The following is an 11192-nucleotide window of genomic DNA, read 5'->3' as shown; positions in this document are numbered from 1 at the left end:
CTGTTAGCACTGAGGCTTCCTTGAGGCTGCTGTAGTTTCACTGTGTGTGTCCTGACTTTCCAACTAACGGAGCTCCTGTGGGTAGGGCCGTGCCACACATGGTCAGTGGCCCCCGCCTCACCTGGTGTAATAGCGAACCCTGGGACTGCCCTCCACTTTCTTTTCGAATTCTCCCTGTGTGAGCCACGCCCCCTAACAACTTTACTCCCTGGCTCTACACCCTGATGACCGCCATTTCCAGCTCTGACTGATGGTGAGTGCTGGCCTTGAATGCCTGTTCAGGCCTATCTATTAGGCCAGCCTTCTACAGGCACCCCAGACTCTACCTGGCAAAAGCCACACCCATGTCCCCACTGCCCAAACCTGTCCCTTCTCTCCTAAACCCTATCATCTCAGTTTCTAGCATCACTGTTCCTCAGATTCCCCAGACATCTTGGACCCCCACCCCGACCTCTCCACTGCCATGTCTCAGGCTGAGGCAGATCTGAGATGAAACTTTGGGTGCAAGATGTTTATTAAGGATCAAAGGAAGGAAGGTTGTGAAAGGAAGATGGATTGGGCAGAGGGAGAAGTTGAGCTATGATGCAGGCCCGACCGAGCACCGGCTAACCGGGAGGAAGCTCTGGAGCTAGTAGTGCCCGTTGGCATAGTCTCATGGAGGGCTGAAATGGCCAAGCCCCTCTGCACACCAGGACCCTCACAGCCCTCCTGCCCCTCCAGCTCATCTCTCCTCTTCCTTCCATGCTTCCTGTTTTCCAGCCACACCATTCCCCAACTAGATACGTCTCCACCCCTCCGTGCCATTGTGTAGACTGCTTTTTACTTGGAATGTGCTTTCTCTCCTTCTGTCTTCTCTGTGAGCTTCTCAGACTTTCCTCCCCCTTACCTTCCCCAAGGAAGAATAAATCCCATAGTTCTCTGCACACACCCATTACAGCACCAGCTGTATTGTTACATTATTGGTCCCCTGTCCCCTCTCCACCACAAGCTTCTGGAGGCCAGGAACCATGGGTTACTCAGCTCAGCACCCTGGCTCCCAGCAGACTGCCTGGCACTCAGTAAATATTGACGGGTGGTGGTGAGTTGAGTGGTTGTGGTTACACAGAACCAATCCACAACAGATTGTCTGATTTGAAATTATGCCATAGATATCCCAAAAAAAGAAATGAGTATTGAATTTAAGAGATATATTTCAACATTTCAATTTTATTTCACTTAAGAACTTGCTTTTTTGTTTCAAAAAAAATACAAAATTCACTTTGCAAAATTCATCCAGATAAATGATCGAAGTCCCATGTGGTACAAAATACCTTTCTCAAATGGAATAGATGGAAAAGGAGGGTTCCCCCCAACACAGCACATGCAGAGGAAGGGACCCCATGGCACGGAGGCCGAGTGCCGAACGGCGGTCTGAACCCAATGCGAACTGTGAGGCCTCAGGCAAGACACGCTTCTCAGATCATCAGGTTATTGCCCGTAAAATGGGTTGATTTCAAAGCCTCTTTTTTTTCCCCTAAGTTTTAGTTTTTGTGTGTTGTTTTTTTAATTAATAGACTTTATTTTTAAAAGGAGTTTAAAAAAACTGAGCAGATACGACAGAGTTCCCATACACCCCTCTCCCCAGCAGTTTCCCCTGTTTTATCTTGATTTAGTGTTAGTACAATGTTTGCAGGTTTATCTGTAGGATAAATTCCTAGACATGGGATTTCTGTGGTCAAAGGGTAAATGTATTTGTAATTTTGGTAGATGACGCCAAATTGCCTTCCAAAGGATTGTGAACTCCCACCAGCCATGTGTGGGAGCTGAAGCCCCTTTCAGCTCTAGCAGTTTTTATTCTATCTCCTTCCAGGACTCAGGCCCAGTGGGTAACTTGGTGGGGAGTTTTTCTAAGATACGGGCTCCTAAACTGGCCACAGCCAGCTGTGCCACATGCAAGAGAGCTCAAATTAGATAAAAACAGCTCTCAGGCAGAACTTCCAGGCCACCCTGCGTGGATATTCTCCACCTTCTGTGAAACCATCAGGCTTCCAGAGTCACGCTTCCCTGGAACCACACTCTCCTGCTGGTGTGGCCGAGCCTCCCAACAACCTGTACTTGCCGGCACCCAAAATCGAAGCTCCAGACCAGCTGTGCCGTCCAACACAGTTGCCACTTGCCACAGGTGCCTATGTAAATGTCAAATGATTTAAATTAAATTAAATTAAAAGCTCAGGTTCTCAGTCCCACTAGCCACATTCCCCGTGCTCAATAGCCACAGGTGGCTAGTGGCAAACATATTGGAAAGCACAGATCTGGAACATTCCCATCACCACAAAAAGTTCTACTGGATAGTGCTGCTCCAGAGAGATGACTCGTTGTATGGTTCTATTAAAAATGAGAAGGATGACAACTTAATGCAAGGTGTGATCCTGGACTGGATCCTGGTCCAGACAAAGGACAGGAATGGCTCAAGTGACAAAATTTGAATAAGGTCTGAAGATGAGTTAGTATTGCATCCGTGTTAATTTTCTGGTTTTGAAAATTATGTTGTGGTTAAGTAAGATGTTAATACTGGGGGAAGCTGTATTGTGAAAAGTATTCGGAAATTCTTCGTATATTTCTGCAACTTTTTGGTAAGTCTGAAATAATTTCAAAATAAAAAGTTTTAAAACTTTAAAAAATTATAAAACAAGAGGGAAAAATGAGAGTGTGCGCCTCCTGGAACTGTCCAAGCGTACAGCTAAGCTTGTGAACAGAAACAGCTGCGGAGTAAGCGCAGTATTCGTAAAAGCCAGTGAATGAGTTAAGGGCGGTCCATTCTGTAAATGATGGATGGAGCCCTTTCCCCAGGTTGGGGAGACAGGAATGCTGAGTTTGGCACCTGACCCACCACCTGATTAGCTGCTTATCCATCCAGAGCCCCCGTGTCCTCTCTGAAAAGATGCCCCTTGCATCTCAGGGGACTACCGTGAGGCTCCGAGGAGATAATGGAGATGAAAATGATCTGAGAGCTGCAAAAGACCATACCTCTGGGTAGGGATTACCAGCAAAACCTGACACAGGCCCCTGGAGCAATCCTTGTGAAAAAGATGACAAACATTTGCCTGCTGGTCCTGCATGACTGCGTTTCAGTAGAAGCAGCTGGAGGTCTGTTAACGATGATTTTTAAAAAGCCCTTAAATGGTGGTCCTCTTTTGTTCAGTCTGAGGTCTGGCCATTCTGTCCATTCTGAGGTCCCATGCGCCTGAAGGTCTGGCCCCTCCAGTTACATGGCTGTACACCTCCTGGGGGCACTGGGGTCTGCATTTGCTTTCTTCCTGATGCTTTCTGCAAAAGACAAGAATCCTATAGCCTCATGTTGCCTAAGCTCTGCCTCACAGGGCTGGTTTTAGGTTTTAATTGCCTGCCAGAGCTTGTGTTAAAAGAAGATGGAACAATAATATTTAAGAACATTTTGGAAAAAGAAAAAAGTCATCCCCAATTCCTCCACCCTGAAATGACTTTGTTTTTTCACAGCAGCCGCAGGCAAGATCACCACCATGCTGGGGGCTTTCCTTTCTCCCCTCAATTACAAGCTATCAGTGTTTTTCCTGTTGCCGCATGACTAATACAGTTACCATCGGTGACTGCCTAATACCTCATGCTGTGGTCACCCTGTAATGCACCCTGCCAATGGACGTGACTGCCTAATACCTCATGCTGTGGTCACCCTGTAATGCACCCTGCCAATGGACGTGATGGTGTTTAAAGCTTTGTCATCATGAGCTGCTCTTCTTTTCAATGAGGGATTAGCCCTAGAACCTTTTATCCCACTTGCCTGATGGTTCCACAGGATGCCCTAAATTCCAAACCAGGCTTTTGGGATCAACCAACAAATAGGTTGCGATGGCCTCAGAATTTTTATTTGACCAGATCTGACTCGTTCAACTCACATTAAGCCAGTTCTGGCCCATACGTCTTAAATGTCTGTGAAAAAGAAGTCTGCAGGCTGTTCCAGCCTTATTTCAAACTGGAAAAAAAAAAAATCAGAGTATAGAGGGCTGGAGAGAAAGAGATGATAACATCAGTGGCTTTGGGGCTATGAGGATCATAGGGATCATCTGGGCCAGTACCCGCACTGCACAGATGGGGAAACCAGAGCCAGGAGGCACTGTGATTTGCCCAAGACTCCACCTGAGTTCCAGAAGAAGGTAGGGCCAAGACCAGGAATCTGGAAGGTTGAGAACCAGCATCTTAGCATTGTGGTCTGAGCAGCCCTTGGAGGGCCCTGCTGCATTCCAGTGGGGCCATGCAGCTCTGATTCTGGGGCCCAGCCCTGCCCTGAGCAGCAGCCGGGCAGAGGACGCTCTTACCAGCTAGGTCCCTCCTGCCAATGGCCACGAGGCCCTCGAACAGCACTTTGCTGGGGTTCTCGCTGGCCGTGGTCATGCCATGCAGCCAGATGAGCAGCATCCGGTGGCCGTGCTCCCGGTAGCTCTTGGTGCCTGAGGACCATGAGAGGAGAAAGAGGGAGAAGGAGCCAACTTGGCCTGCCTCACCAGAGCCAGGTCTGAGCATGTGTCTATGCCGCCCGGTACAGCCTCCTGAACACCAGGCCTTTCTGTGTGCTCCAGTGGAGCTCAGCCCAGAGATGGGGAGGGCGAGGGGAAGAGCAGCCTCAGATGGGGTGGGGACAGGGGTTTTGTGTCAGGGACCCTAGAACCTCCCCAGGCCCAGGCTTTCTCCAGAGCATCCACCATACATCCTGTTGGTGTCGCTCTGAAGAGAGAAAGCACTGGCATTCGTTGTGGTACCACGATGCACACAGCTGTACATTTCATTTCTTTGGCCGCCTACAAAATCTGTGCCTTGCTTGCAGGTAGCCCTATTTTACGGATGAGAAAACTGAGACAGAGCTGGCCACATTCTTCCCCCTGCACCAGTGGTTCTCAACAGTTAAGTGCTCACTGGAAACACCTGGGAAGCTTTAGAAAATACTGACACCTGGGTCCCCTCCTCCCCCCTCCCCCCAGAGAGTCCAACGTACTTGGGTCTGGGTACAGCTAGGTACTGAGCTTCCCAGGTGATTCCAACGGACAAGCATGTTTGGAAAATAAGTGCCTACCCCCTTCAGTGCTGGTGTGTGGTTAACCTGCTAAACTCGGACCAGGTCTGCTCTCCCAGCTGCAGACACACACGCTCAGGCACAGCCGTCGGGGCCAGGTCAGGCTGTCCACTGCTCCTCTGACCTTCTGGTCCTCTCGGGCCCTCAGCAGGGGCTTCCTCAGTGCTGCCCTTGGTGTGGCAGTTTCATTTGACCCAGCTGTCTCAACACCACTTATTCATTAGCCCTCGCCCTCAGTGCCGTAATATGCAAGTGCTCCTCTATCACCCTTGAAAGTTCTTATCTGTAACAGAGCTCACTTGTGGACTCCCTGCTCTATACCACCAAGTGATTTGCACATTGTCGTGTCAGATATCTGTCTCTGTTAATTATTTTACCTTTATAAACGGTTAAGTCTGGTTGGGTTAGACCCTCTTCACTTTTGTCCCCCAGAATATTCATTTATTATAATATATAATTAGTATAATTATAATCCCTGTTTATTCTTTCAGATGAACTGTAGAATCCTTTAGTCAAGTTTCAAAAACCTCCTATTTTCATTTGATTAAAATTGGATCAAAGTTTTAATCTAATTTGGGAAAGATCAATATCTACATTATACTTTTTCAAGCTGGGAATACAGAATGTCATCCCACTTACCAAAGTCTTCTTTTATAGTTCAACTAATTTTTGTTTTACTCATATGTGTCATTCATATTTGTCTAAGATTTTCCAGATGAAACTATTATAAATGGAATATCTTTTTAAAAATATCTTTACATATTTTGCCCACTTATTGATAGGACATAGGTATACTATGGTGTCTGTATATTTTATCATATATTTAGCCATTTCATTGAAATTTTTTTTTCTTTGTGAGGAAGATTAGCTCTGAGCTAACATCCGATGCCAATCCTCCTCTTTTTGCTGAGGAAGGTTGGCGCTGGGCTAACACCCGTGCCCGTCTTCCTCTACTTTTTTTTATGTGGGACGCCACCACAGCATGTCATGACAAGCGGTGCGTTGGTCCGCGCCCAGGATCAGAACCTGCGAACCCTGGGCCGCCGAAGCAGAGCAAGAACTTAACCGCTATGCCACCAGGCTGGCCCCTAACTGAATTATTTTATTCTAAGAGTTTTTCACGATTCTTCTGGACTTTCTATGCATATAATTATAGCATCTGAAATTAATAAATCTCTCTCTTGTTTTCCAATATTTACACTCCTGATTTCTATTTTTGTTTCATGCCTTAGTAGCAGGGCCAAAATTTCCAAATAGATGATAAGTAATAGTGGCAAGAGCAGCTCCTCTCCTTTTTACAGGGAATGCCTTTAGTTTAGTGTGTGAACAATGGGTATCAGCTCTGGCTGATTCAGGAAGAATGTGAAGTTCACAGGTCAGTGGGGAGGGAGAGGCAGAGGGCACAGCCTGCGCAAAGGCCTGGAAGAGTGAAAGAGCTTGTGGTGTGTTGGAAACAGCATGTGGTTTGGTGTGGCTGGGCTGTCGGTTGCACAGGCTTTTTCCCCAGAAGCACAGAAAACTGAACCCACCTCAAGTGCCCCTACTCCTCCGCCCTTTGGTTGCTCTGGGGTAGCAGAGGCAAGGTGGTACCTGTCCACTGTTGCTCGATGGCATGGATGTGGGCCTCGGTGAACTCCCAGCAATATGCGAGCTTCTTCCACTCATGGGGCCGCAGGTACCTGGAGGCCAGTCGCCACAGCACCGAGCGGAGCTGCTGTGTTTCCTGCCGATGGTCCTGCTTAAAGGTCAAGCTCTTCCCAGAGGGGTCACTGGGGTCCCTGCATGAGAGGTGGTCCTGTGGGGCAGATCCCAAAAGTGCAGCAGCTATCTGGGGGAAATTCCTGCCAGGCTCTCCCTTGTGAGCCTGGAGCCGGAACTGGCGTCATCACAGGCCTGGGGCTTAGTGTCCACTACTCTATGCCGTGCCATGACCTCTGGAACCCAAGCTGCTCACACTGTTCCTCCATCCGGTATTCCACCTTCCTGTCCTTAACCCCATTGCCACAGTCAAAAGACCACCCACATGCCACCTATTCCAGGAAGCCTTCCCAATTCCTCTCTTTTCTCTGTCTTCTTATAGCATGGGTGTCAGTAGAATGACTCAGAAGCTGTGGCTAAAATCAGGCAAGCAAGAATCAAGCACTGGGATGCTGAATCCCAACAAGCAGTGAAGGGTGGGGCTACAGAATTCTTTCTATGCAAACCAGGTGATAAAATGAGAGGTTACAAAAGAATTACGTGATAGCATAAATTAAACCCACAAAAGCCTAAGTAAGCCCCTCTAAAGAAAGTGGATGCAGAGTTCTGGTTGTTAAAAAGCTCAGAGTGAGAAAAATCACCATGGGGGCTAAAGCTCTGAATCTTACATCCTGGTCAACAGCGTCTGGCCAGTCACCTGTGAGTGATGACCTGGGGGCGCGGCTCTCACCTGGGTGGTAAAAACCGTTTCCCTAGAGCAGTGTTCTCAGCTGAGTCTATACATTGGGATCATCTGGGAGCGTGAAGAACTACTGATGCTTGGCCCTCACCCTCAAGATTCTGATTGAATTGGTTTGGGGTAGTGAGGGGGATTTGTGATTCTAACGTGCACTGCTGCCTTAGTGTTGAGAATTCTAAAGCCTGAGGTGGTTTAGAATTAGGCACAGAGATGAATCAATTCATCAAACCCTTGATGTTAGCATTTTGAGGTTACATTTAGGAGTAATCTGTCGTATGATAAGGGGTTATAATGTTTGCAAGAATCTAGCATATCAATGAAAGAGAATGTCTTTAAAAATTCCAATGGAAATATGTTATTGATTGATTTTGGAATAGTGATTTTTTTATTTGAGAGGTGTAAGAAGTTTACTAAATTTGTAAACAATACTGGAATGTTTCAGATATTTGAGATTCACTTTATGGGTTTAATTTATTGGATTTACTAGGATAATTTAAGAATTTAAGAAACATTTGAAGTGCTTTTAAAAATCTATCATATTAAACTTCAATTTGTTTAAAATGTTTAAGGTAGTTTAGTTAACCAAGTTTAAACATGGGACCAAACATTAATCAAAAGGCTTCCTTGAAAGTGACTGTTAAAATTCACTAGTTGTATAAATAGAATAAGATTCATAAAATGAATTTAAAAGTTTAAGGAAAACTAGGTTTTTAAATTTGTAATTTAATAAATTTAATATTGATTTTTAAAACTGAAGTAAATGTGGGCCGGCCCGGTGGCGCAAGCGGTTAAGTGCGAGGGCTCCGCTGCAGCGGCCCGGGGTTTGCCGGTTGGGATCCCGGGTGCACACCGACACACTGCTTGGCAAGCCATGCTGTGGTGGCATCCCATATAAAGTGGAGGAAGATGGGCACGGATGTTAGCCCAGGGCCAGTCTTCCTCAGGAAAAAAAGAGGAGGATTGGCAGATGTTAGCCCACGGCCGATCTTCCTCACACACACAAAAAAACTGAAGTAAATGCAAAAATTATTTTCTGTGTATGAAAAAAACCCTCAAAGACACCATAAAACTCCCCACCCCACCCCCAACTGCTGACAACTGGATCAGCAAACGCCAGGCCTTACATTCTGCCACTCCTCTTTCCCAACTCCACAGCAGACATCACTAATCAATCCCAGCACACTTTCCTCCTGGGCTGAGAAAGTTGCCTGAACACAACACCCCAAGCAGCCATTCCAATCACCTGCAGAGGGCAGTGAGATGGAACCAACTGGCCATCTCTTTATTCACCCATGCACGCATGCATTCATTCATCCATCAACCAGGAGCAAGAGCAGTGTCCAGTGGAACCCCCGCACTGACATGGACCTCAGGTGGCCTTGTTTCGGTGTGGTTTGGATGCTCACCCATCTCCAGGTGCTCAAAAACACCCTGGTTGTAGGTGAGGTAGGGATTATCAGCCCCTTGGAAACTGAGCGGCCCCTGAATTGGTCAGGGCTGGGGTTCATAGCCAGTTCCACCTGGAGCCAAGGCCACTCCCTTTCCAACATGGAGAGACCAAGCGCAGGGTCTCAATACCTTCTCCCATCTGTAGAAACGATCAGCTTTTATGATCATGTCCACCAGGCTGATGTGGTTGCTGCGGGCGGCCACTGCCAGGGCGGTTTTTCCTTGCTGCAAGCAAGAAGAAGGAAGGGGGAGAAGCCCAAGTTTCTACAGGAGGGGTGTGGGGTAGCCTCTAGCACTGACTTCAAACCCTCCTAACCAAAGAAAGTGGTTTCCTGAGGTCTACTCTGGAGAGCAGAAAGGCTTCCTGGGCATATCGAGGGATGTGGAATAGTCACAGGTAGAATAAGACAATAATAATAATTCTAGCAACCACCTTGTGTGTTTCTTTAGAATTTAGGAAGCCTTAGAGCTTATGAAACTCAGCTCACATAACTCTTCAACACCACCTGTGAAATAGGTGTTACCAGCCCTATTTCTCAGGTGAAACCAGTGCTCCCCTCCCCTGGGCTCTCAGCCCTTTGCTCCAGGCCTCCTGCACAGTGCCAGTCTCAACCGCTCCCAGGGACCTGCGGGGAGATGGGAAGCTCCTCTTTGCATTTGGCCAGCTGCCCTGGGGCCCAGCTCAAAGCAGGGAGCCCCTCCCAGGTCCAACCTCAAGGCCTATTCCCTGCCGCCAACTCTTCCCCACACCATCCCAAGGGCTGGCCTTGCTGGGCCACGTGTGCAAGCACCCTCCATCTCGTGAGCCTGTGACCTCAGCCTCATACCAAGTCCTTACACTTCTCGGACCTCCACACCTGGGGAGGTAGCCACCCCAGAGGCACAATGATCAGGGAAGCTTCCCCTCTCCCAGAAGTAGGGAGTTGGGGGGTGGCAATGTGCTGCTCCTCCATTCCCTCTCCCCTTTCCCCACCAAATGACTCAAGGAGCTCAAAGTCTGAAGGGGACCATGAAACAGAAGACAACCATACCACAGGCCTAGACCAGGAGAGGGGTGGGAAAGCGTTGAGGGACCTCAGAGGAGGCAGGGGAAGGGGGTAGAGGGGCAGGAAGGCTTCCTGGAGGAGGCTGCATTTGAGCTGGTATATAAAGGATGGGAGGCCTTGAACATTCTAAGAGTAGGAGGCATTTGGAGCAGGATCTCTGGCAAAGAGGGAGCCATGAAAACTTGAAAGAGAGGTTGGTGGTGAGCAGAGGTACCTTATCTCTCAGGTGTAAGTTGACCCCAGCGATGAGGAGCATTTCTGCTATGTCCTGCCAGGCGTGCTCAGCGGCAAGGTGGAGGGGTGTCTGCTGCCTCTGCAGAAGAAGCCAAGGAGACGGGAGAGCAGAAAAGCATGTAGAGGTGGCCCATGGCTCAAAGCCAGTACAGGACCAAGGTGGGTATATTCCCAACTGGGCCTTGACAAAGTTTCTCTAAGATGTTATGGGGGAGGGGTAAGCTGGGTTTAATCGTAAACATAATACTCACCAGAGAAAACTTGGTAAAAACAAAAAAGTGCAAAGAACAAAAAAATACCACTTATTAGCCTACCTAAGTCAACCTCCATAATGATCCTCGTTTCTTCTAGTCTTTTCTTTAATGCAGAATGTTCTTTGTTGGTTTTACATATTTGAGATCATTCTGTATATATACATTTTGCATCTATTTTTCTACATTTCATAACACTTTCCACATATTATAAACTCTGATAAACACCATTTTTAATAGCTCCACAATAGTCTATGTCTATACTGTAATTTACCTAACTACTTCTCCATTATTAAATATTTGTGTCATTTTCAAATTGAAGACTGACAAACAATGCTGCAATAAATATCTTTGCGCCTGGGCTTTATATGTGTTTCTTGAGGCTCAATTCTCAGAAGTACCGATACTGATCATTTTAAAGGTATATGATATATCCTGCCAAACTGCTTTCCACCACTCGTGGTGGTGTGTGCTGGCACTGTGTACTATATGGCTGTGGGGTGGATTGTGGGGACAGGGATTTAAAAGGGCTCCCGACGGATCACAACTTCAGAACTAGGAGGCCTCTTGTTACACAAGACTGCCCCAGTCACCCTGCCCCGGGAATTTTCCCTAAGGAAAAAAAAAAATCAATGAAAGGAAAAGGTTGAACGTAGGAAGATGTTTACTGCAGAATTACATATATCATGGCA

The 11192-nt window shown here is 47.3% G+C and overlaps 1 protein-coding gene across 5 annotated transcripts in view; it reads right to left on the bottom strand.

Annotated features, from left to right (window-relative positions):
- Nucleotides 1–1186: 1186 nt before the first annotated feature.
- ANKDD1A (ankyrin repeat and death domain containing 1A) overlaps nucleotides 1187–11192 on the bottom strand; it is a 42328-nt gene continuing 32322 nt past the window's right edge. For all 5 annotated transcript variants that reach the window (XM_058541831.1, XM_058541832.1, XM_058541833.1 and 2 more), the window contains 5 exons: nucleotides 10230–10328; nucleotides 9099–9194; nucleotides 6674–6878; nucleotides 4332–4463; nucleotides 1187–3306 (listed from right to left, as the gene is read on the bottom strand). In XM_058541831.1, the coding sequence (XP_058397814.1) occupies nucleotides 3245–3306; nucleotides 4332–4463; nucleotides 6674–6878; nucleotides 9099–9194; nucleotides 10230–10328 (594 nt within the window). In that variant the 3' untranslated portion in view covers nucleotides 1187–3244. The remainder of the gene's footprint in view (nucleotides 3307–4331; nucleotides 4464–6673; nucleotides 6879–9098; nucleotides 9195–10229; nucleotides 10329–11192) is intronic.

Source organism: Diceros bicornis, chromosome 5 (assembly GCF_020826845.1).
Source record: "Diceros bicornis minor isolate mBicDic1 chromosome 5, mDicBic1.mat.cur, whole genome shotgun sequence".
Taxonomy (NCBI): domain Eukaryota; kingdom Metazoa; phylum Chordata; class Mammalia; order Perissodactyla; family Rhinocerotidae; genus Diceros; species Diceros bicornis.
Note: the sequence above shows the minus strand (reverse complement) of the source record. Positions and strands in the feature narration are given on the sequence as shown.